Here is a 25,674-nt window from a genome sequence, read left to right as displayed (position 1 = left end):
AGCAACTGCCAATCAAAGCCCCCCATCCGCCCATTGGCTGTCTGTGGTGGCCCTTATCTTTCAATCTCATGGTCCTTCCCGCTTGCGTCATGGACGCTTGGCTCAGCGCGTGTGTGTGCACCACCGCGTAGGAAGATAGTCCCTAAGGCTCTGCCTCGGTTGATACCTAGTATCTCCGCCGGAAGCACTTTAGTCTTAGATACTGGGTGGCTCTGGGTGCCATGGTAATCCCTGTGGGTGTCTTGGCAGCGACTGTTGTGAGGTGGTGTACGGTAGCGTCTCCCCGAGAGGCGGTGGAGGGATCCGTACAGTGCATCCGGCCGGGGCGCGGCCGCGGCGACTTAGGGGAGGTGGCTTTGGGATGGAGGGGGCGTGGCCTCGAGGGGGCGTGGCTTCCGCGGGCGGCGCGGGGCGGGGGGGGGGGGCGGAACATGTCTCCCGCCGCAGGAAGATGAGGCAGCGCCGGCGGCTGCGGGCGTAGCGGGCCACCGCGGGCCACCGCCGCGCGCCGCCGCCTCTGCTACGGTCCCTTCCCGCGGGGCCTGCTCTGGGAGAAGCTCGAAAGAGGCCAGGCGACGCGAACGCGAGTGGGGAGGAGGAGGAGGAGGAAGGACGCGCGCCCCCGAGCCCTGCGCGCTCCCGCCGCCCACGCGCGACCCTCGGGGACGCGCCCGCCACCCTTTTGTCCCCGGGGTCCCCGAGGGCGGTGGGCAGCAGGGAGCCCCGGTGCACCCGGTGTATGCCCCCGCCCAGCAGGTGAGCGCACGCGGAGGGGCCCCGGGCGCGCGCGTGGGGCACACGGGGACGCGCGCACGGTGGGGACCCCCCCTTCTCTGCTTAGTGCATGGGAAAAGAAAAGTTGCCTCCGGGTCTCTCTCGGGTCTTCGGGGAGGCTGGGCATGGGGCGAGCCCCCGGGGGAGGGCTGCACGCGTCCCCCTTGCACAGGGCCCCGGGCCCGGCGGCGCATTGTTCTCTGTCTTCAACTTTGCGCGCCTGGAGAGGGGGGCGACGTGGAGGGGACGCGCGCACTTGGGAGCAAACTTTGCCCAGGCCTCTTTTGTGACGGCTCTCTTTGGACGGTCACCCAACTTCATCGGGAGGGGGTTCTCCAACTCGTAGGGATCTTAGGGGAGGTGTTCTCTTATCTTCTATCCTCAACCTCCACCCTGAAGGAGTGGGGTCCCCCTGATCGGAGCTGAAGTTTGTGGTGGTGGGGCGGGGGAGACAGAGGACCATGTCCTCATCAGCTAAGGGTTCCCCAACTCGTGGTTCTCTTAGAGGAGTTGTCCTCTTACCACCCACCTCCAGCCCTTCACTCAAGGAGGTGTCCCTTGGTCCTAGCTGGAGTTTAGAGGGATGAGGGCTATCCTCACACTCCGCGACCCGGGGTTCCCTAACTCTTGGGGGATTTGGAGGGAGGTGTCTCCTTCCCACCCACCCTCAGCCAAGGAGGCCCCCAACCCTCCATCTGAGCTGGAGTGTGGAAGGAAGAGCGAGGAGAATCTCTTCAACTCCGTAGCTGGGGTCCCCCAACTCCTGGGGGTCTGGGGAGATACGTCTCCCCCTTACACACACTTAGGGATGGGCCCCTTGATTCAAGCTGGAGTTCGCAGGAGGAGAGAACACGTCCTTTTGTCTGTCGCTAAAAAGGGATCTCTGGCTACAGAGAAGCAGGGCAGACGCGGGGACCCCGAGATGGAAACATCTGCTCCGTGTTAATGTGGGGCGCGGCACAGCTTAGGGTTTGGGACACGGTGGTGGCCTCTGCGAGCCTCAGAGAGCTTCCAGCCTTCCTCTCCCTCCCGCACTGGCTGCTGGAGTGGGGGAGGGAAGAGAAGGGAGGGCTGTCCCCAATTCTGCTTGCCCCCCCTTAATCCAAAGTCTCAGGTTGTCCCATTCCTTCCCTCTCAAAAGTGTTTATGGCACCCTGAGTATTTGTAGACTCCAAGTAGTGTTTTACCTCTCCTGGGGTTACCCAGAAAAATCGGTTTCAAATACCCCACAAAAAAAAAAAATGTGGTTTCATACAACTTAAAAGGAAAAAAAAAAAGTCAGTTTCACACGTCCTCCAAAAAGGATAGAAAGAAAAAAAAAAAAACAGCGGGGGAGGAGGTACCTGTTTCACACTCTATGTCTGAGTTGGCAAACAAAAGACTTGGGGTTCCTGAGCTTCTGCACATGGGTCCTCCCTCAACCCCAGAACCTCCTTCCCCGATCCTTTCTGGGGGGACCCTGGAAAAAGTTAATTTCTTAAATGTGTGCTAGGCGGCCACGCTTTCCATGCTCTTCCTGGGGTGGGCCTGGCAGGTGGGTCCCCTCCCCGCTGGAGAAGCAGGGCCCCCTGGGACCTGAGGGGAACCCCAGGACTTGGGGACCCCCTCCCCCACCAGGGTGATGTTGGTAAAAGGATGTTTTTAAACTCGGCTAGGGATAATTCCCGGATACATCCTGACAATAAGACAGCCCACTAGGTTTTGTTTTGTGTGGGTTTTTTTTTTTTTTTTTTTTTTTTTTTTTTTTTTTTTTTTAACTTTTCTGAATGAGGTTGGGTTGGGGGGGGGATGAAAGGGAGAAGTTACGGGTCTCAAGGTTACGCCTATTTCACCAACCTGGTGGAATCTTGAAGCTAGGTGTTTGCTTTGCTTTGAATTTGGGGGTGATTTGGATCTTGAGTGTTCAGTGACAGCTGCTGCTGCTGTTCCACAAAATTTATTTGGAAGACTCAGAGTCTAGTCTGGTCCTTGCCTCCCAGACAGGCCCATGAATGGCCCCCAGGGCATGATAGGAGTGTTCCTAGTTACCCCCTGTCCCCCAACACACACCAGTTTAAAATATGCAACCTGACGCTTGGTGGTCCTGTGGGAATGGAGAGAGTTCATATGTGTACCCCCCCCTCCATTGTGGGAGCTGTCCAGTTGCTCTGGGAAGAATTTACAGTGGCTCCTCCCGACCCTAGGTTCCCCACTTCCTCTCCCCAGGGCCCCATAGACCCCAGGCTCCTGCCTCTAATCCCTGTGTCCTCCAACTCTTCCCCTCCTGTCCCTGGGTGTCACCACACAGGGCTGTCTCTAGGCCTAGGGAACTCACCCCAGTTCCTACGCCTGCTGCCCTGGCCAGACGACGATGAACCAGTCTCAGAGGATGGCACCTGTGGGCTCTGACAAAGAACTGAGTGACCTCCTAGACTTCAGCATGGTGAGCTAGCCCCCATCCTACAATGCTGAGGGCTCAAAGGGCAGGGCGGGGGGGGGTGTCTCAGGAGGGAATGGAGCCCCCACCATGGGGGGGCACTACTGCTCTACAGGTGGGGGCACTGAGGCCAGAGAGAAAGTTCTGGGCCCTACCCAGCTTGTTCACTGGAGAAGCCCCTGTGGCTTTGGGGTTGGTGGCCTTGAATATGCAGTCAAGAAGGTGACTGCCAAAGTTACAGATGGTGAGGAGGAGGCCTCAGGCTGTTCTGGCCCATGCTGGGGACCTCAGAGAAGGAAGGTACCGAGCACCTCTGGCACACCCATAACTTACTCTTCCCTGTCCATCTGAGCAAGTGAGGGGGAGCCATGACTAGCCCCTGGCCTGGGGGAGGCTTCCAGCAACCTTGCTCCTTAGCATACCGTCAGGGATGGTTGGGAGAGAGGGTCAGCCCCGCGCCCAGTCCATGGCGGCCCAGAGAGGTTGCTGGCTGACACCAGTTACACTGCATAGAACCGCCCAGTGATGAGCCTGGGACTCTCAGGTCACCCATCGGTGCAGTGGGCACCCATGTCGGGGAACACTGGGCCTGTCCTTAAGAATCAGCATGCTTTCCTAACCTCCAGAGTCACGAGATCTCGGCCCCACCCCCAGAAGCACCATGGTGCCCTGAAAGCTCCTAGGGTGACTTTCGGTCTGACCTCCCCAGCTCATCCCCACAAGGGGCCCAGGCCGCAGAGTTCTGACAAAACAACTGTGCCCACACCGAAACAGCCCCAGCCGCCCTGCGGAAATGCGGCCCTGGGGACAGAGCCCCGAGGTTCCGGAAGGCTCTGCTGGTATTTTCAAGGCCCGTTTTGTTGTTGCCCCCCTGGTTGCCCCTGGCTGCACATGCAGAGGCCCCCCAGCCTGCTGGGGTTCTTGTTGTTGTTAAACTGACAGGTCACGGCCTACTGGCCCGGAACACAGCAGCTTGGGGGTGCAGCTCAGCCTTGCTGGACCCATGGGAACACCCTAAGCATTTGGGCCACCCTGTCTTCAGTCCGCAAGGCTCAGGGTCTCCTCTGAGTTAGGTCAAGAGAGAACATCCCATGGCCCCGGTCAGAAGCTGAGGCTGGAAGCAGAGAGCAAGAGTCATTTCCCACGGCAGAGCTCATGTGGCCAAAGTGGGAGGCAGGTTTTTTTGTTTTGTTTTTTTGGAGGGTTGTGTTTTAAAGTTTGTTTTGTTTTGTTTTGTTTTTTTGGTTTTTCGAGACGGTTTCTCTGTGTAGCCCTGACTATCCTGGACTCAATTTGTAGACCAGGCTGGCCTCGAACTCACAGCGATCCACCTGCCTCTGCCTCCTGAGTGCTGGGATTAAAGGTGTGCGCCACCACCACTACCTAGCCTGTTTTAAAGTTCTTATTCTTTTGTTTTTGAGCTAGCACCTTATATAACCCAGGCTGGTCTTGAATTCCTAGCCCTCCTGCCTCCAAGTACTGGAAAAACAGGACTGCGCCGCACTGTCCAGATTTTGTTTATAACTTTTTCCTTAGTTAATGAAGTACACGTGTGTGTGCGTGTGCGTGCGTGTGTCTGCGCGCCGTGTTTATGCCCGGTGCCCTCGAGGTTCAGAAGAGGGCCTCAGACCCCTGGAGCTGGAGTTACAGATGGTTGTAAGCGGTCGTGTTGGTGCTGGGAGCCTTACCCAGTCCCTGGAAAGCAGCCAGCGTGTTGACCCCGAGCCGTCTCTCCGGCCTCCAGTCTCACTCTGTAGCCCCATGCTCACCCCGGACTGAGCTGTGCCCCTGCCACTGCTCTTCCCTCTGTGATGGTGCCCCCCCTACATGTCCTGCCTGGCACTGCTTAGTTGTCTAGGGAACAGGGTGGGTAGCGTGTGGCCTTCCCGCCCCTCCTGTCACTTGGGTCCCCCACAGTGGTAAAGCGTGTAGTCTGTCTGCCTCTGAGCGGAGACGTAGCACCATGGACGAGCTTGGTGGGCGTGGGTAGATGTGGCAGAGGCTGCCTACAGGACCCTCACACACACACCCCGCTCCACCACTCAGGGCCTCAGTCCCCTCTTGCTGTCTTGTTTGTTTGAGACTGGTCTTCAGCTTCTTGTGTAGCCAGGGATGGCCTGATGCTCCTGCCTCCAATTCCCAGTGCTGGGGGACAGCCTCAGTTTTCTCTTACAACGTTGGGTCACACCTCCTGGCAGTGTGTGTCTTGAGTGACATGATGACATAGGGTCTCACGGTCTTCCTTGGTGTCTGGGGATGTCCAGATCCATGGGTGTGCTGGCCAGGGAGCGAGCTTCTCAGAGCTGGCCTGAGGCTCCTGACTGACCACCTGTTGAACAGAAGTGTGTTGTAGTCCTGCTGGGATGGGAGGAACCATGTCCCCTCCAGTGTGGGTGCCTGGCGTCTGCTGAGTCAGGCCTGTGACATGCCCCTGGTGCCCAGTACTCCCGAGGCTGAGGCAGGAGGATCATAAACTCAAGGCCAGCCCAGACTACAGAGTACCCATCCGAGAAACAACATCGGGGCAGGAGAGACAGCTCCGTGGGTAAAGTGTTGGGACCTGGGTTCAATCCCAGCACCCATGTATAAAGCGGCGTGCGGCACCTGTAACTCCAGCGCTGGGGAAGGCGGTACAAGAGCATCGCCACAGTTCTGGCCCACCAGTCTGTCCTGCTTGGCAAGCTCCGGGCCAGCAAGAGATGATGTCTCAAAAACAAGATGGCCACACACCTTTAACCCCAGCACTCAGGGACCAGAAGCGTGTGGAGCCCTGGGAGTTCAAGGCCAGCCCAGTCTACATAGCAATTTCCAGGTCACTCGAGGTGAGACCCTGTCTCAAAAACAAAACCAAGCGCGTCTCCTGAGGAATGACCGCCAAGGCTGTGCACACACAAGACCAAACTGTTGAAGTCATGCCCCCTAGCAAGTGGGTCACTGTCCCTCCCCTTTAACCTAGAGGCCTAGAGGCCTGGACATTCCAGTTTGAGAGCGTGAGTGTGAGGTCCCGCTCCAAGCTTGTCCTGCAGCTGGCCTCACCCTGGCCGCTGCTCTGTTAGCCTCATGCAGGAAACCCAGTCTTTGGGCCTTCAGCCGGAGACACCCCCTCCACTACCCCCACCAGCTCTACTGCGCCACTCACCACCCTCTCCTCTGTCCCCACAGATGTTTCCACTCCCTGTGGCCAATGGGAAGGGCCGGCCCGCCTCCCTGGCTGGAACTCAGTTTGCAGGCTCAGGTAAGACCGAGGGGTGCTGGGAGAGCGGTCATGGGAACTGTGACAGATCTGTGTGGCTGGCCCTGTGGACAGTGGCATCTTCTCACGCTGTGCCCCACTGCAGCGTGGCTGTCCTAGAGCCCAGCGAGCCGGGCTGCCTGGAACCCAGGCCTCCGTGTCTTGTCTGTTCCAACTATGAGGCCCAGGGTGCGGCCTGGTCTCCCCCAGTGATTGCGTTTTGAACAAGTATCAGGCGCGTGGTGTATACACATGGTCCGGCTGGGCTGCACCAGGACTTCTGAGGTCTTGATGAGGAATCGCCTCATAGACCTAAGCTGACGTGGATGGGGAGACAGTGGGCTGCTGTCCGCCGGCTCGTGCGTGGCCTGTGGAGGATGTATTGGGGGACTGGTGTGGGGTGACCCGTGCTTACCCCACCCTAAGACAGTGCCACCGTCGCTCTGCTGCTGGTCTTCCCCTGGCCTGAGGAAGTGGATGGAGGGCCATCTGGGCACTCCTGGGGGCCTGGAAATCCCCACAGGCTCCCACTGCCCCGGAAGTCGCCCCCAGACCGCAGCGCTCAGGCTTCCTGCCACAACGGGGGTAAAGTGAGGCTGGCAGCTCCTGTGAGGGCAGGGTGGAGGGCTGCCCTGTTTACAGCCACTGTCCTCCAGACCTGCCCCCAGGCCTGGAGCTGGCTCCTTGGCGATGATACGGCCTGTTGGGCCTCTCCCTGCAAGCCTGGCCTAGCAGAGTGGGACTGTGAAGCCGTCACTCACTGGCTGCCGTCCGGCCTGTCTCACCCTCCAGCCCCGTCCTCACCCAGGCCCTGGACCCTTCCTTAGGTCCTGAGAAGGTTAGCACGTGGCCCTTTTGCCTTGGGGCTGTGTGAGCCTGCCATGGGGACGCTGTTGGCCCTCACAGTCAGCCGAGTTTGGGGGTGGGGGGTGTCCAGAGCACAAGGACCACTGCAGAAGGCCTGCAGGGGCCGTGTCACCTCGGAGCAACATCGCCTCTGCCAACCTGGCTTGCAGAAAAGACATCGCCCCCCATTCTTGACCACGGAGGCACATCCAGAAGGAGCGCATAGAGCAGGTCCCCCGGCACTGTCAGTACAGGGTGTCTGGAGCAATCCCACAGGAGCATAGGACGGGAAGGCAGGCTCAGGGCTGTCAGTTTCGCAGTAAGTTGTCTCCATGACTTGAGGCCTCCTGCATTTGGTCAGGACTTTTTCCTTGATAACTTTCATTTCAAATCATTCTTGAGTTGTAGAGAAGGGGTAAGAACTCATAAAAGGTCCTGAGAGCTGGTTCCTGTGCTGTAGCCCTGTAGCCCTTGTTGACTTCCAGTCACTCTTTACATAGGAACTTGTGTGACATGTTGGTTTGTAGGAGATCTTTACATAGGAAGGAGCTCTGATTCTAATCTCTGTCCAGTGTCCCTGACCCCAGTGCTGCTGCAAAAATGGGATCATTCTGTGACACAGGTGCCTCAAGGGGTCAAGAAGGTTCCTGGAGACCTGTTCAAGCTGTGGGCTTTGTCAGTATCTTTCTCTCCTATCACTGTTTCTTTTTGGTTTTTCAAGTCAGGGTCTCTCTGTGTATTCTTGGCTGTCCTGGACTTGCTTTGTAGATCAGGCTAGCCTCAAACTCAGAGATTTGCCTGCCTCTGGCTGTCAAATGTTGAGATTAAAGGCGTGCGCCACCCCCGTCCTGAGACCCTTGTTTTAAATTAAAAAAAAAAAAAAAAAAGACCTGTCTCCGAAACCCAAACCAACCAACCAACCAAACCCACTGCATGTTGAGAACAGTTTCCATCTCCTTTTCTAAAGTGCCGTGTGTTGTGTGATGACTCGGGTCCTTGGAGCTCCATTCCTCATGGATGCGGGATGCGGTGTTGCTCCTGCGCTGATGATAAGGAGGCTGAAACTTACGGTTCCTTCTCACCGAACAGGGCTGCCCCGTGCCCTATCCTACACAACCCTTGTTGATTTGCAGTCGCACTTTACATATGAAGGCTTCTCTAGAATTTTATTCAGTAGAGCAGAGAGAGTAAGACGTGGAGGAACGGGGGAGCTTGAGTCAGACGACAGGACCGATGTGGGAAGGTTCATGGAGTGTTTGAAATGCCTCTGAGAGCTTCCTTCTCTGGGTAGCTTTCTGCGGTATATTTGTTTTTGTGCATGGGTGTTTTGCTGGTGTGTATATCTGCCCCACATGCATGCCTGGTACCACAGTGTCCAGGAGAGGGCGTCAGATTCCCTGGATCTGAAGTTACAGATGCGTGTGGGTGCTGGGAACTGATCCTGGGGCCTCTGGAAGGTCAGCCGGGCTGTTTCCCACTGAGGCAGCTGTGTAGCCCAATGGGGTTCATTTTATATTTAGTTTAGTTTAGTTTAGTTTAGTTTAGTTTTTTGAGACAGGAATTCTTTGTGTATAGCCCTGGCTGTCCTGGACTCCCTTTATAGACCAGGCTGACCTCGAACTCAGAGATCCACCTCCCTCTGACTCCCGAGTACTGGGATTAAACGTGTGCGCCACCACGGCCCCTAGGGACTGAATCAACAGCCTCCAGAATGGCTGACCAGTGTCACAGTCTGCCTCGTAAGAGTCCTGCTGTGCTGTGCGTTGCTGTGGTGACCACCGTGACCAAAAGCAGCTTGGGGAGGAGAGGGTCTCTGCTTTATACTCTGACATCACAGTCCATCATGATGGACCTGGAGGCAGCAGCTGAGGCCATGGTGGAGCACTGCTCCCTGATTGCTCCCCGTGACTGCTTGGCCTGCTCTCCTGCAGCGCCCAGGACCAGCTCTCCATCCCTGGTGACACCGTCTACAGTGAGCTGGGCCCTCAGTGTCAACCACAGTTCAAGAAAATGCCCCATAGAGCCATCTGAAGGAGTTGTCTTCTCAATTAAGATTTCTCTTTCCAGATGACCCTGGCTTGTGTCAAGTTGACAAAAACTAAGCAGAGTCTGAGCTGTGCTATCTGGTGCCTCTGCGGCCTAGTGTCCTCTTGGTGGCTTTTCTTCTGTGACTGTTACCTTGCTGTGTGTGTATGTCTGTGATTGTGTCTGTGTGACTGTGATTGTGTGTATGTGGTTGTGTCTGTGTGTGTCTGTGTGATTGTGTCTGTGTGTATGGTTGTGTCTCTGTGTGTGTGGTTGTGTCTGTGTGTCTGTGATTGTGTCTGTGTGTATGTCTGTGAGTACACATTGGAAGTTGGCAGCAATGTCTTTGTTAATCACTCCCCTCGATGCTTTTGGAAGCAGGGTCTCTGCACCTGGCACTCACCTCCAGCTAAGCTGGCCTGCCAGTGGGCCCCAGGAGTCTTCCCTTCTCCTCCTCCCCAGTGCTGCCTGTGCCTGGCTCTCAGGTGGCTTCTGGGGATGGAAGTCAGGCATCCTCTGATCTGATTGGCCAGCCCCACCTTCAGCTCTTCACCTTTGCTGCATCCCAAGCCTGCCCTACATGCCCTCTCAGTCAGACAACCCGGTCAGCAGAGCCAGCCAGTCCTCTCCACCTGCCCACTGTGTCACGTAGAAGGAGAACACTGAAGCCAAGTGTGAGTGTGTAATCCTGTCATCCCTCTCAGGAGGAGGCAGGGAGTATCATGAGTCCCAGGCCAGCCTGGGCTACGTGAGCCCCAAGCCCCAAAACAAAAGCAGGACCATCTGTTCCCGTCAGTCTGAGTGTTCCACTGCTGCCTGTAAAACTTTACAGTCCTGTCCCTTTGTCCTTGACTCCGTCTCCTGTAGCTGTGTATTGATCTCGTACTGTGGAATCTGCTCCTTGGAGAATCGATATTTGCCATCGACTCCTTTCTCCTTTCATCTTAATTCCTCTTTTTAAAGTTCTCATCTTTCTTTCCCAGAGTTTAGAATCCAAGTGTTCACTAATCCTTTTGACTAGATGGGGGAGGGTGTGTTAGGATGGAGCTGACCATCGAGCCCCGCCCTCAGACCAAAGAGTTACTTTGAGGTGAGAGTGGGGCCGTGGCTCGGGTGGGGTCTCTGTCTAGAAACCGCCCGTGCCCCCCCCCCCCCCCCGTGAGGGACTGGGGGCGTGGCCATGGGTGGAGCACCTGCTATGCTCTCCCCAGTGTGAGGGGCTGGGGCCGTGGCCATGGGTGGAGCCTGGCCTAGGTGCCTTGATAGGCTGAGGTTGAGCCCACACAGGTACAGTGTGCTGTTTGCAGCACAGGTCTTACTTGTTAGGCCCTCAGAAGTTGCGTCCACTCTTTGGTTCACTTGGGGTTTTTTTTTTGAGATGTGTTGTGAAGACTGGGCAGTCTCAAGCTTGCTTTTCTCTTCAGTAGTCCAGGCTGGAGCTCACGGGATAGAAGGCAGGTTTTGTTTGAGAGCTTTGTCATGCTTGTTTGGGACAATATCAACTGGGCCTTGGGTGCAAGTAACATTGCTCTGTCACTGTTGAGTGGGCTGTGGGAGTGAGGAAGAGGGTGACAGGGTGGGCGGCTCAGTCCACATGCCTGGTTGGAAGGCTGGTGCAAAGCTAGTGCTGTGAGCTGATGTCCTGAGACTTTGTGGGGATGGTTCTTCCATACCGTGTGATGCCCTTGTGCTGAGCTCCCACGTTTCCTCCACACCAGGGCAGCGATTATCTCCGTGATGGGCCTGGTAACGAATACATAAACCTTTCAATGGGACTATCCCTGTCATGAATACAGCTGTAGGCAGCTCATGAACAGGAGAACCATGTGCCAGTAAAACTTTATTTATAAAAACAAGTCAGGAGCCAAAGTGCCAATAATTCGTGCACAAGGATGGAACTCCAAGCTGGGCCTTTTGGTCCACCCTCAGGTTATCTGGGCTTGACTAAGCCAGCTCTGGGGGGTGAGCCCTGTGCCTCTTTCCAAGGAGGTGCTGTTTCTCCTTTAGTGCTTCACCTTGAAGGACAGGAAAAGAAACTCTGTGTGTGTGTGTGTGTGTGTGTGTGTGTGTGTGTGTGTCAGAGAGAGAGAGAGAAACTGACATCAACATAGTCTATTAGAATGTTTTAATTAGTACACAAGTGAAACTGTTCCATGAATATTCATGTTGGGGTTATTAAGATGCATAATTTATCAGTGGGGTGATTTTAATAACTGTATTAATGGGGTGGGGGAGGGGCCTCCTGACAGGGCTTGTGCTTGAGGGTGTTGGGGTCTTGTGTATTGCCTCAGCATCGCCAGGCTTTCAGGGATGGGGCAGTGTTTGATGAGTTTGGGGTCACAACTGCTGGTGGCCCTGACCATCGTTTGGGTCTGAGCTTCCAGAGTAGGGTTCATATTGAATGGAGGTTTATGGGAACAGCCAGTGTGAGGGCTGGCTCCCCAGCCTCACCACAAACCCTAGTGGACAGCTAAATATTTTGGGGTGTAGATACCCACAGACTATACCTGATGCTGAAGGGGTTCCTGGAAGCCCCCAGGTCTGCATCCCAGCCCCCCACTGCCAACACACTGGAACTTGATCAAGAAATAAGGTGTAATTGATGAGTGAATATTCATGAGACTGGGAGATTAATATGCATAATTATGCAAATAAGGCCACAATTAAACACAGTTCTCCTGGGAGGGGATGATGAGCACAAAGGCTCCTAATAAAGTCTCTGGGGTTTGAAGGGTTCTGGTGTGGAGCTGGGGAGGGCAAGCACAGGAGACCCCCTGGAGTCTAGAATGTGGGTGTGGACACTTCAGTTCTTGCTCAGAGGCTCAGTTTCACAGTAGGGAAACTGAGGCACAAGGCAGGGCCATGTAGCCAAGTTGTAGGCTGGAATCAAGTTTGGACTCTGTAGTCCCTGTAGGTAGGGACAAGGTCCAGGACCAGGGGAAGCCAGTGTGCTGGAGGTGTGGGCCGTTAGCTGGTTAGCTGCCTGTGAGGACTGTTGGGGGAGATAAAGGCCCTGCCCTGCCTGGCCCCGCCCCTCAGGACAAGGTCCTCTCCTCTGCAGGCTGCTTAACCCCTGCCTTACTAGTAAAGCCGTGACCTTTCTCTGAGGCTGCAGGAGCCAGAGTCAGGCATGCCTCTGTCCCTGGCTAACCCCGCTGAGCTAGTGAGCCTCCCTGGTGGAGGCCCTGGGCCAGGGAGACCCTACTTCTGAAGTCCCTGAGGGCCTGTGAACCTTTGTCAGCCATTTCTGACTCAGAGATATTGGCCTGAGCAAGAGGCCTGGCCATGGGGCTAAGAGTGGGCACAGTAACTGAGATTTTAGTGGATGAGTAGAAGTCTGCCAGGAGTGACAGTTGGCAGGCTATGTAGGACAGAGGGGTCTGACCTTCTTGCCGCTGGGCATATCTGGGTGAAGCAGGGATCCCAGAGCCTTCTGGGTCCCCTGAGAACTGGGCTAGGCTTCCCTTTGTCTCCTACAGGACTTGAGGACCGACCCAGCTCAGGCTCCTGGGGCAACAGTGATCAGAACAGTTCTTCCTTCGACCCCAGCCGGGTGAGACGCCTCTGTGAGGCCCAGAGTTCTGGGTCTCCTTCCCTGGGCAGGGGGTGAGGAAAAGCTCGTGGTTGCCTTCTGGGACAGCATGGCTGAGCCCGTGGCCCACGGTACCTGCCCCTCTCACCCTGTCTGTCTCCTTAGGCGTACAGCGAAGGCGCACACTTCAGTGGCTCCCACAGCAGCCTGTCTTCTTCCGCCTTCCCGGGTCCTGGGCTTGGAGGTAAGCGTGGCCACTCTGTGGGAACCCCAAGAGGGCCTCGGGGCACAGTGGGAGAGTGGAGCACTTGCCGTCACGTCAGCAGCCCAGCCTGGAAATCGAGGCAGGCAGTGTGCTGGATGCCGCTTTGCACATGAGTGGCTGTTAGCTTTGTCTTCACCCTTAGGTGCTGTGGGGGGACGGTCACCAGGCTGGAATAAGTGTAAAGGGTTCTGTTCTAAAGTCCGGAACTGGTCAGTGCTGACCCCGGCTCCTTCACCGTGGCCCAGAGTGGCCTCTGCCGCAGTGGGGTGCATGTTCCCTTTTGGGCTTCCTTTCCCGCCTCCCTCTAGCATCCTGCCTGACAGGGTGGCAGGGCCATAGGGCAGTTCCCACAGAGTCCAGCTGTGTCTGTTCACTCATCTCCCATTCCCAGGGTGGGCCCTGGGTGCTGGCGGGGTACACAGCCTTCAGAATCCAGGCATTCGGGAGACTGAGGAAGGAGCGGCAAGCTCAAGGCTAGCCTGGGCTACGTGAGACCCCACCTCAAAACAGGTCTGAGGTTGGCTTGGTGTTTAAGAGCACTTGCAGAGGACCCAGGTTCAGGCCAGGCACCCACGTGGTGGCTCACAGCATCCATAACTCCAGTCCCAGGGGATCTGATGCCCTGTTTTAGGCAGGTATGTGGTATGCAGATATACATACAAGTAGGCGAAACACATACGCATAAAATAATAAATCTTAGGGTGGAGAGATGGCTCAGAGGTTAAGAGCACTGTTCTTCCAAAGGTCCTGAGTTCAATTCCCAGCAACCACATGGTGGCTCCCAACCATCTTTAATGTGATATGGTGCCCTCTTCTGGCCTGCAGGCGTATGTACAGGCAGAGCTGTGTATACATAATAAATATATAAATCTTAAAAAAATAAAATAAATTTAAACTAAAAAATGTGCAGATCAGTTGGTTCCACTGTTGCTAGGGAACCCTTGTCCCCCACCTGTATCCAGGGGGACCAGGCAGTTGGGCCTGTACATGCAGGGCTTTGCCAGAGGCCCACCATGTGTGACCCCCTTTGTCTGAGGGACATTCCTGGGGCCTCATACAAATTTCTTCTGTCCCTTGCAGGCAAGGGCGGTGAGCGGAGTGCCTATGCCACCTTCGGGAGAGATGCCAGCGTTGGCGCACTGAGTCAGGTAAACTGAGGCAGAGGGGTACAGCTGGCCTGACTTCCGAGGAGGCCCTTAGGACTCACTCAGACTGTGCCAGGGGAGCCGCAGCTGTTAGCAGCTGCTGGGACCAGACCGTCCATCACAGATGGTCACATGTTCATGCAATGCCTGATGTTCCTAAGTGGTCCTAGCCCACACGAGGAGCAGAGCTGTGCAGCACACAGGCCCTGACCTGGCTGCTCACATGGGCCAGTGTCAGTGGGAACAGAGCATGTGTCCTAAGAGCTTGTGGGCCCAGCTCTGTGGCAGTGCCTCCACAGCTGGTAGGGTCTCCAGGTAGGGCTTGGCCTTGGGTCTGACCTCCGCACACTGTCCGTGTCGTTCCCTCCCCCCACCCCACCCCCTGTCCCCCAGGCTGGCTTCCTGCCTGGCGAGCTGAGCCTCAGCAGCCCCGGGCCACTGTCCCCAACGGGCGTCAAGAGTGGCTCCCAGTATTACCCCTCATACCCCAGCAACCCTCGGCGGAGAGCTGCGGACGGTGGCCTGGGTGAGTTAGGGCTGGGAACATGGAGATGGTGGAGGGGCAGTTGTGGCAGAGACTGATGCCTGGGCTGGCCGCAGGCATGCGTGGAAACAGACGCCTGTAGGTCAGTCTGGAGTGGGGTGCAGCAGTGGCCACAGGGTGGGATGAGCTGGGGTGGTGCTTTCAGTGAGGGCCTCACACTGGGCGCTGGATCTGAGCACACAGGGTGTGCACCAAAGTTGTTGTCTGTGCCAGTCTGGGACTGCTGGTCTAACGTGTCCCCCAAGCTCTTCTGTGCTAGTAGTGCCCCAAGATTTTTTTTTTTTTTTTTTTACGTCTTGGAGTTTCAGTGGGTGGCATCCTGGGTTTTTAGATTTGTTTATTTGTTACTTGGTTTTTAAAGATTGATTTATTTATTATGTATAGAGTGTAATGCCTGCACATACACCTGCACACCAGAAGAGGGCACCAGATCCCCGTGTGGTTGCTGGGAATTGAGCTCAGGACCTCTGGGAGAGCAGCCAGTGCTATTTTATGTATATGAGTGCTCTATCTGCATGTACACCTCCCTGCCTGTAGAGGGCATCAGGTCCCAGCGTAGATGGTTGTGAGCCACCATGTGGTTACTAGAAATTGAACTTAGATCTTCTGGAAGAGCAGACAGTTCTTAACCATCATCTCTCCAGCCCCTGTTTGTTTTGAGACAGGGTTTCTCTGCGTAGCCCTGACTATCCTGGAACTCTCTATTTAGATCAGGTTGGCCTCAAACTCATAGAGATCTGCCTGCCTCAGCCTCCCAAGTGCTGCCAGAAAACAGATTTTTAGTGGCTGCATTAAGGAGGCCCCTCGAGTCCTAGGGGTGTGGCACTCCTGGGACCTGACCCTAGCCTGGTAGTGTCCACATGAGGACATGTGGAGAGGGCAGTGGCCAGACCTTCTACCCTGCTCTTGTTCCTAGCAGACTCACAGCCCAAGAAGGTCCGGAAAGTTCCGCCTGGTCTTCCTTCCTCGGTGAGTGTGGGACAGGCCCGGTGCACATGATTGCCATGGGTTTTCTACTCCAGGAGCTGTGGCTGCTTCTTGAGGGTGACCAGGCTTTGAGCTTTGAGGGCTGCCAAAGCCAGATGTGTTTGAACTGAGCATGTGCTGTGCCCCCTCCCTTTTACCCCAGGGATGTCCTCCCTCAGGTCCCACCTCCCTCACTTTAGGAGTGGGTTCTTGTGGCTAAGAACAAAGGTGGGCCACAAGGGGCGGGGCAGGTCCTGCCTGTTCTCTAGCCACACCCACCTGCCAAGGCTATAAGTGTCCCCGCCCACCAGCTTGGTGATTGGCAGGTTGCCAACCCCAGCAGATGGTGGCTGTCCCTCCGTGGTTCAAGGCACCATGCGCCTCTAATTTAATCACATTAAGAAAGGCAGTGTGCTGGATTCTCTGACCTGGCCACCTCCCCCAGCTCTTGGGAGGTACAGCCAGGCACGTCACCATGGCACCTCATCTACAGAAGCCTCCAGCACCTCCAGAACCCTGCAGTTTCCTTTGATGTCAGGACTGTAGTGGGCAAGAGGAGAGTATAGACCAAAGCTTCCCAGAAACACATGCATGGAGCGGGGGTGGGGGTCAGAGCTCTGAGATCAGAGACGCTGACCAACAGAACCCACTTGAGGTAGGTAGAAATTAACCCTGCAGCCAGCTCAGACTTGCTGCCTGTTCCTCTGCCAAGGCAGGCATGAGCAGCCGATCCCCTCCTGAGGCTTGTGCCAGGGCAGGCATGAGCAGCTGATCCCCTCCGGAGTCCTGAGCCAGGGCAGATCACCATTCAGTTTCTTTAAGCTGTGCAAGAGTTCCAGACATGCCAACTGGTCAAGGTCATTGCTGGAGGGCCAGATGCTGTGCTGGGACTCTTCCTCCATGGCCCAGGCTCCTATGTGCCAGAGGGACAAAACAGAGAAATGAGCATTAGAGGTGGGGCTGTGAGGATTCACTAGGAGTGTCTATATGGGGTGGGCGAGAGTGTCCTGAAAGACAGGAGAAGCCTCTAAGAGGTAGCGAAGGGAAGTGAGGTTGCCAGAAGTGAGCACCAGACTGCAGGGCCTGGGCTCGCTGGACAGTGAACTGACAGGAAAGGAAAATGAGGCAGGAGCACCTGTCCCACGCCTCCGGCCTGACTGTACCCTCCTGCTGCAGGTGTATCCACCCAGCTCAGGTGACAGCTACAGCAGGGATACTGTAGCCTACCCCTCCGCCAAGACCCCCAGCAGCGCCTACCCTTCCCCCTTCTACGTGGCAGGTGCGTGGGGCTCCTGGGCGGGGGTGCTCTGCAGGGCTAAGGTCCCTTGCCTCACCGTCCCCCTCTACACAGATGGCAGCCTGCACCCCTCAGCGGAGTTATGGAGTTCCCCGGGCCAGGCTGGCTTTGGGCCCATGTTAGGTGATGGCTCGTCCCCTCTGCCCCTTGCACCTGGCAGCAGTTCTGTGGGAAGCGGTGCCTTTGGGGCCCTCCAGCAGCAGGAACGGATGGTAGGTGCCATGGTCAGGGGACCTGTGTAGTGCCAGCACCTTGTCCTGCCTGCCCCTTAGCCATCACCCTGCCCCTTGTCCCCTCAGAGTTACCAGCTGCACGGATCTGAGGTCAGTGGCACACTTCCAGCTGTGTCCAGCTTCTCAGCCGCCCCGGGCACTTACGGTGGGACATCTGGCCACACGCCACCTGTGAGCGGAGCCGACAGCCTCATGGGTGAGGCCACACGGGGTTTTGCTGGTGGACGCCACAGGGCAGGCATCGGATCTCCATAGAGAAGGGACCCTTGCTGGACCCAGAACCAGAGGGCATGGTCCTTCCCTGACCCAGGATGGCCTTGGTACATTATTAGGGACACATGCCCAGCGAAAAGAAGGTTTTCCACTTCACTCTGGGGTAAACTGAGTCAGAAAGGGAACCTCGTTTACCTGGAAGGCAGGTGTCAGTGTTACGCAAGACCCAAACACTGGTTGCTGCTTCTGTTGATGCTGACACGGGGTCGGGGTAGGGGTCCTATCCTACTTTCAGGATGGAGACTCCCAGCGTGGGGCTCACGTGTCTTCTCCCACAGGCACCCGAGGGACTACAGCCAGCAGCTCAGGGGATGCCCTTGGGAAGGCACTGGCCTCGGTGAGCAGGGGCCTGGGCAGCGCCGGGCGGGGCTTCTGGTAGCCTCACGGTGGCCCTGACTGTCCGTCCTTCTGTCCCTGCCACTACAGATCTACTCTCCGGACCACTCCAGCAATACTTTCTCGCCCAGCCCCTCAACCCCTGTGGGTTCACCCCAGGGCCTGCCAGGTGTGTGGGGGACACGGGAATCCTGAGTGGTCCCCAGGCTACCCCCATTCTGGGACCCTGGCCAAGTAGTGAGAGGTGGCAGGCACCTGGGTGAGGTGGGCTCGCCTCCGCCTGGGTTCCGACCTCTTGGCTCCAGGCTTGGCTCTCGTGAGCCATACTGCTTGCTCTAGGGTGGCTGTGCGGGGTCATCACCTACGGACACATGAAAGCAGGAGCTGGAGGCTTCTATAAGTCCTGTGGGTTGGGGTTAAAAATAACCCACTCTGGGCTGGAGAGATGGCTCAGAGGTTAAGAGCACTGGCTTTTCTTCCAAATGTCCTGAGTTGAATTCCAAGCCACCACATGGTGACTCACAACCATCTGTAATGTGATCTGATGCCCTCTTCTGGCCTGCTGGCTCACATGCAGCAGAATACTATATAAATAATAAATAAATAAATCTTAAAAAAAAACAAAAAAAACCACTCTGAGCCAGGCACAGTGGCGCACGCCTGTAATCTCAGCACTTGGGAAGCAGAGGCAGTTGGATCTCTGTGAGTTCAAGGGCTACACAGAGAAACCCTGTCTCAAAAAACCAAAGGGGAGGGGGGCGGATGGGGTTGAGGCCAGCCTGGTCTGCAGTGCCACATCTGTCCTCACCTTGGTCTGTATGATCCTCTCGGGAGTTAACTACCTGTTGCTTTAGTTGGGAGCAGTGAGTCCAGGTGTTGGGGGTGCGGATAGAAACCACTCCTGAGGCCCCTCTATATCCCACAGGGTGCTCCTCTGTGGTGGGACATGTTCCCCAGGCAGGGAAGAGGTAGGCTTCGAATAGCGAGCAGTGTCTTGTGTCCAGGTGACCGTGTCAGGCGTGGAGGGCAGGGCTTTCCTCCCTTCCCCGCTGCCTCTCTGCCCACTCGCTGCCTCTCTGCCCACTCACAGCCTTCCGTCCTCTCTAGGGACATCACAGTGGCCCCGGGCAGGAGCGCCCAGTGCCTTATCCCCCAACTACGATGGGGGTCTCCATGGCCTGGTGAGTGTCCCCTCCCCACCAGCCAGGGCACCAGCTGCCACTCCCATCCCCAACGCAGTGCAGAACCCTCCGGAAGTGCAGGCCTTAAGGAGGGGAGGGATGAGTTGCCACAGCAGGCCGGGGGTTCAGTGAGCAGAGTGCTTGCCTGGCACATGCACAGCAGAAGAGGTTCTAGGGTGCCCACCTCTCATGCCCATGCTGGGGAGGCGGAGGGTCTGCAGGAGTAAGTTTGGGTGTAACCTGGGCCACAGAGGAAGAGTAACTAAAAATGTCCGTCAGCGCCTGCCCTTCCCACCCTCACAGCAGAGCAAGATGGAGGACCGCTTGGACGAGGCGATCCACGTTCTTCGCAGCCACGCTGTCGGCACAGCCAGTGAACTCCACGGACTCCTTCCTGGCCACGGGGCGCTGGCCACAAGCTTCCCGGGCCCCATGCCACTGGGCGGGCGGCACGCAGGCCTGGTGAGTAGCAGCCAGGGTCAGGGAAGGGTGATGTGTCGGGACTCCATCCACCCTGACGCGTCCCTCTCCTCGTCCGCAGGTCGGTGCAAGCCACCCTGAGGACGGCCTCACGAGCAGTGCCAGTCTTCTGCATAATCACGCCAGCCTCCCAAGCCAACCCAGCTCCCTCCCCGACCTCTCCCAGAGGCCTCCTGACTCCTACAGCGGTGAGTCCCCATGGGGAGCTGAAGGCCTTTCAGTCCTAATCAGGAGGGACAGAACTACTGTCCCCGAGACTGGAGGGTGACTTAGTGGTAGTTAACCTGCTGCTGGAGCCTTGAAGAAGGCACAGGCGTGTGCGCATGGACGTGCATGCTGGGAGGCAGGGACAGGCCGCTCAGCTGCCACAGGGTGCAGTTGAGAAGCCCCTGCCTATAGCGAAAAGGCAGTGGTGGAGAGTTGGCTCTGTTGGTGCTTGTCACATGAGCATGGTGGCCTGAGTTCATATCTCTAACCCACACTGAAGGGTCAGGTGTGGCAGCCTGTATCCCAGCACTGAGAAGCCAGAGGCAGGAGGATGCTGGGAGCTCGCAGCCAGCTTCACTGGAAATCAGCAACTTCCAGGTTTAGTGAGAAATCGTCTCAGGGATAAGTCTGGAGTGTTAGATGCACACACGCACGGCCATTTGCCACCAAGGGACCAAGAGCAGTCAGGTAGCCTAACTCTGTTGTTCTGACCCTTGCTGTAGCCTGCAAGCTTGCGACTACTGTGTTTTGATTCGATCTGAGGCCCCTGAGGCTCAAGGTGGGGGGGCCTAGGACAGGTGTGTTTCTCATGAGCGACAGCAGGACAGTGTAGGGTACATGTGGGAGGAAATAGGAGGAGTGTCCTAGAGGGGGTGACAGGGCTGCTGAGTCTGGGAGGCCGTGCAGCCTGTGCAAAGGCCCCGGGGTGCTGTGGTGGGACGGAAGCAGCAGGTAAGACCAGAATGGCTTACCTTAGAATTTACAGGTGGCCGTCGGGAGCCACTGCTGCTGGCAGTGTTAGGGACGAGATTTGGCATGGCTGAGGCCAGGGATGACGTCAGCTGAGGAAGGCCCAGGCCTGGGTGTCAGTTGTGAATGGCCTTGTGTAAGTCCCCTCAGTATTTCCGAAGCCGTCGGTCTCCAGGCTGCTTCAGGCTCAGCGCCTCATCTGTGCATCTCGTTGTCGCCTGTGCATCTCGCTATCACCGTGCAGTCTTCTACTGTTTGAGACAGTCTCATGTAGCCCAGGCTGGGATGACCTTGAACTTCTGGTCTCTGGCCTTCATCACCCAAGGGCAAGCGCTGTCACATCAGGTTATGGTTTTGTGTGTTTAGATAACCTCACTGTGTGTCACAGGCTGGTCTTGAACTTGTGGCCCTCCTACCTCAACCTCCAAGAGCTAGGGTTGACAGGCAGGGTGCCCTCTGGGAGCTCCTACAGCATTCCACAGACTCATCCCCTGTCCCAGAGTTTCCAGCAGGGTTTGCTTGTTCCTCCCGCCTTTTTTTTTCTCCCCCTCTTACTTTTTCTTTTTTGGTTTTGGTTTTTATTTTGATTTTTTGAGACAGGGTTTCTCTGTGTAGCCCTGGACTCACTCTAGACCAGGCTGGCCTTGAACTCACAGAGATCCACCTGCCTCTGCCTCCGCCTCCAGAGTGCTAGGAGTAAAGGAGTGCGCCGCCACTGGCCAGCAGTTTTCCCAACACTGGCCAGCTGTTTCCCCAACTTTTGAGCTTTCTAAAGAGCTCCGTTTGGTGGTTGTGTGGTGGGGAGGGAGCGCCACTGGCCTTGACTTGAGGGCAGGGTGATACTCTAGTGTTGGTGAGGCGAGATGAGGCTCAGTCCTGGCTGCTCTGTTTTATTTTCCACAAATGAAGCTGCATCCTGGCAAGGGGCTCCTCAGATGAGCCTGGCTGCTGCCGCCACCCCTCACCCCAGGCTTGTTGCAGGACTCGGGAGGGCAGGTGCCGCAGCGGGCACCAGTGAGATCAAGCGGGAGGAAAAAGAGGACGACGAGAATGCGTCAGTGGCAGACCCCGAGGAGGACAAGAAGGACCTGAAGGCCCCACGCACGCGTACCAGGTGCCAAGCCCCTCCCCGCGGGTCTCACGCGCACACGTCACACGCTACAAGCACATGTACATCACACGTGCACACAGACCCCCGGGAGGCCCCACAGGCCGCCGTGTCACCTCATGGTCTTCCTCTGGCCCCTGGCTCCCCTCCCCCATAGCCCAGACGAGGACGAGGACGACCTTCTCCCCCCAGAGCAGAAGGCCGAGCGGGAGAAGGAGCGCCGGGTGGCCAATAATGCCCGCGAGCGCCTGCGGGTCCGCGACATCAATGAGGCCTTTAAGGAGCTCGGCCGCATGTGCCAGCTGCACCTCAGCAGCGAGAAGCCGCAGACCAAACTGCTCATCCTGCACCAGGCGGTGGCCGTCATCCTCAGCCTGGAGCAGCAGGTGCGAGGTCAGTGGGCGGCCCGCGCCCCGCGCCTCCGCGATGCTCCCCTCCCTGCTGCCCAAGCCAGACCAACCCTGCACCCCTTCTCAGACAGACGGTTCCCTCCTGTACTTGCTCTTCCCGGAGCTGACTGCCCCTCCGCAGTTTGCCACACTGTTGTCCTAATGGCCAGTCCTCACCCCACACCTGCTGACCCCATACCGACTGTCCTCATAACTGACTGACCCTACCAGCTGACCCTGCACTGACTGTCCCCACACCAACTGTCCTCACACTGTCCTCACACCGACTGTCCTCACACTGACTGTCCCCACACTGACTATCCCCACACTGATTGGCCTCACACTGACTGGCCCCACACCAACTGTCCCCACATTGATTGGCCCCACACTGACTGGTCCCACACTTGCTTTCCCCACACTGACTGGCCCCTTTTGACTGAGTTGCTGTCCACCTTCCTGGCCTCTGATGAGCCTGGACTCTCCTACAGTTCTTATCAGCCCAACCTTAGCCTGGAGGCCGGCTGTTACGGTCCAGTGACACCCCCATCCCCCAAGAATCCAAAGGTGCCAGCTGGTATCTGAGCTAACTTCACTGTTCAGCTTGCCCCCAAGAACATGTCCCTGACTCAGTTTCCCCATCCAAGATGGTGTTAAGCCAGCTGCCCCAGGGCCGGTGAGGGAGGACAACAGCTCAGACCCTGCTGCTTCCCTAACCTGCACTTGTCCTGGCCTGCCTGCCGTTAACCCTTTCTCTTCTGCAGCATGGTGGGATCTGCCCGGCCGCCCACTGTCCCCTTGGCTCCAAGGTCTCTATGGTGGGCCGTGCGCATAGCCCACCCCACGTCCCCAAAGCCCGCCTATCTGCTGTCTATCTTTCATGCTGTCCCCTTTACCCTAGCTGCCCCATGCCTTCGCTTGCCACCCGCCGCCCCTCACCTCGCACCTGCTGCCCTGTGGGCAGGGCTGGCCGCACCGTGACCTAGGGGCCTTTTGTCCCATGAGGCCCTGCAGGGCCTCGAAGGAGAGAGTCCTCTGAGCACACAACCTCTGGTGCCCACTTGCAGTTTGGTCTGCGCGCTTGTCCTGAGGTCTGGGGCCAGTGTGGCCGCCCAGGAGACATGAGTAGCAAAGGGTATGGTGCTGGGCCTTAGAGCCTGCGAGCCAGGGCTTTCTTCGATGGTCATCCGCCAGCTCAGTGGAGAGGGAGGGACTGCGCCTGCGCAGCTTCCGGTCAGGAAGCATCTGGGTCAGCGTGAGACACCGGCAGGGCTTCTCCTTGTGAGCTGCTGCCATGGGCTTTGTCACGGTAGAAGACATCAGTCAGGTCCCTGGGCCTGGGAGTCCACACTCCTGGCCCAGCTAGGGTGGCAGGGCTGAGGCCCGAGTGCTGTTTGCTCCTGTGAGCCCTGTCTCAGGGGCCGAGCCTCTGCCTTGCAGGGCAGCGTATCACCCAGAACTGCGTGTGGGAACAGCAGGGAACTAGTCAGCATGCATAGGAACAGCTGAAACCCCCACTGCCCCGAAAGGGCCCCTCCGCGTGTGTTAGGGCACAGTAAGGCCCCGGTCCTTCCCAGAACGACCACCCGGCCTCCCGGAGACATGAATCTAAGGACACACACAGACAGATACCTGCACAGGGCCCCGTTGTCCACATGGCAGATCTGCCATCACTCACCACGCACACTCCTCCCAACGCTGGCCGCCAACCACGTCCCCACACCAGCAGCACAGCGCCAGCTCTGCGCTCACACATTGCACACGGCACGCAGTGGCCCGACCCCCCCTGATGGAGGCTCGGTGCTGTGACCCAGCAGTACGGACGAGGCGCTGTCCCTGGAGGAGAAGGACCTGAGGGACCGGGAGAGGCGCATGGCCAATAACGCGCGGGAGCGGGTGCGTGTGCGGGACATTAACGAGGCCTTCCGGGAGCTGGGCCGCATGTGCCAGCTGCACCTCAAGTCGGATAAGGCGCAGACCAAGCTGCTGATCCTGCAGCAGGCGGTGCAGGTTATCCTGGGCCTGGAGCAGCAGGTGCGAGGTAGGCTGCGCGCACCCCATTCTGCTCCGCCCTGGCCTGCTGCTGGCTGGGGGTGGCCACAGCACAGCACAGCCCCTGCCCCACCCCCGTCCTCATTTGGGGACCGTCTCCCACTGCTTTCTCCTCCACCCCCCCAGAACGCAACCTGAACCCCAAAGCGGCCTGCTTGAAGCGGCGGGAGGAGGAGAAAGTGTCTGGCGTGGTCGGAGATCCCCAACTGGCGCTGTCAGCCACCCACCCCGGCCTGGGTGAAGCCCACAACCCGGCCGGGCACCTGTGAGACGACGCAGGGTCTTCGTGGGACCAGGGACCACCGCGCTCTACCCCGGGTGCACCCAGGATGGTCCTGGACGAGGCAGGTCTCCAGCGTGGTGTGAGCTGAGGGCTCCTGGACATTGCGGGGCCTCGGGCGCCACTGAGCAGCCCACATGTCTTGGCCCCACTAACCAAGCTGAAGGGAGCTTTCCCCCCTCGATTAACCGAAACTGGAAACAAAGCAGCATGCTCACTTTTCAGAAAAGAAGAAAAGATGCCTTAACTATGTAAGACGGGAGAATCGGGACCGTGCCCTGGCGAGGGGCGGCCTGGGACTGGCCTCTAGTTCAGAGCCCCAGCACATCGTGCCTAAGCGTTTTTGTTTTTTGTTTTTTTTTTTAAAAGAAGAATAAAAGAACATTAGTTACCAGATTTTTTAAAAAATGTAGACAAGAGTTAGCAAGAACGAGGCCTTCTGTGTTTTGTTTTTTTTTTTTTAAGCTTTCTTTTGCGTATGTTTTGTAAGCAACAAATTTTTGTATAAAAGTCTCCTGTCTGTTCTGTTTCTAGAATTCAGCGTCTTATTTCATGGTCTACAAGTAGCATTCAAAAGACCCGAGTGTTGCCGGCAGTGGCAGCGCATGCCTTTAATCCCAGCACTCGGGAGGCAGAGGCAGGCGGATCACTGTGAGTTCGAGGCCAGCCTGGTCTACAAAACGAGTCCAGGACAGCTGGGGCTACACAGAGAGACTCTGTCTCGAAAAACACAAGGGGAAAAAAAGGACCCAGTGTTGCTCTAAGGGTCACCCCCACCGAAAGGCCTGACAGTATGGATGGCCTGTGTCCCCTCCCACTTCCCACCACCACACCCAGGGCCCATCGGCACGTGCCTGTGGTCTGTAGCTAAGCCTCACGTGAGGCAGGGCCTGACTAGTTGCTCGCACTGGCATGTAGATCTGTGGGGAGGGTATTCGTATGGCTTACGGGCCATAGTCTGGGTATTCCCACTGGTGACTGTCTCCGCGGTCCCGATCCCGTGCTGGAGGGAACCGCTGGTCTTGCGTCTGTGTTGGAGTCCTGAAGAATTGGGTTCTAACCCCAGCGAAGGATGCCTCAGCGGCAGGGTAGATGAACCCGCCAGCGAGAGTGAGAACAAAAGGGCCCCCCCCCCCCCGCTTCCTCCTTCATCCCCTTTTATGTGGGCTGCCGCCGGGAGGTGTGGCCCAGGTTTGGGGTGCGTCCAGCGGAGAGACCCCATCACCACCACAGGTGTGGCCAGCTGCTTGGGCTAGTTGACTGCTGCTGGAAAGCTGGCCACTGAGGTCAGCCGGCAGGCATGCCTCCACCCCAGAGCTCCCCCTCCCAAGTGTCCTCCCCCCATT

The 25,674-nt window shown here is 57.2% G+C and overlaps 1 protein-coding gene across 1 annotated transcript; it reads left to right on the top strand.

Moving 5' to 3' along the window:
• Positions 1 to 454: 454 nt before the first annotated feature.
• Positions 455 to 24,874, top strand: Tcf3 (transcription factor 3). Its single transcript, XM_051172808.1, has 19 exons — positions 455 to 756; positions 3,062 to 3,196; positions 6,353 to 6,425; positions 12,773 to 12,846; positions 12,991 to 13,069; positions 14,171 to 14,238; positions 14,629 to 14,761; positions 15,696 to 15,748; positions 16,922 to 17,024; positions 17,097 to 17,254; positions 17,342 to 17,471; positions 17,827 to 17,885; positions 17,975 to 18,053; positions 18,992 to 19,065; positions 19,369 to 19,527; positions 19,607 to 19,733; positions 21,484 to 21,616; positions 21,768 to 22,003; positions 24,175 to 24,874. The coding sequence occupies exons 2-19, from the start codon at positions 3,125 to 3,127 to the stop codon at positions 24,315 to 24,317; spliced, it is 1,953 nt and encodes a 650-aa protein (XP_051028765.1). The 5' UTR covers positions 455 to 756; positions 3,062 to 3,124; the 3' UTR covers positions 24,318 to 24,874.
• The last annotated feature ends 800 nt before the right edge of the window (positions 24,875 to 25,674 follow it).

The sequence above is a fragment of the Acomys russatus genome, chromosome 31 (assembly GCF_903995435.1).
Source record: "Acomys russatus chromosome 31, mAcoRus1.1, whole genome shotgun sequence".
NCBI classification, from domain to species: domain Eukaryota; kingdom Metazoa; phylum Chordata; class Mammalia; order Rodentia; family Muridae; genus Acomys; species Acomys russatus.
This window is presented reverse-complemented; position numbering and strand designations above follow the sequence as displayed.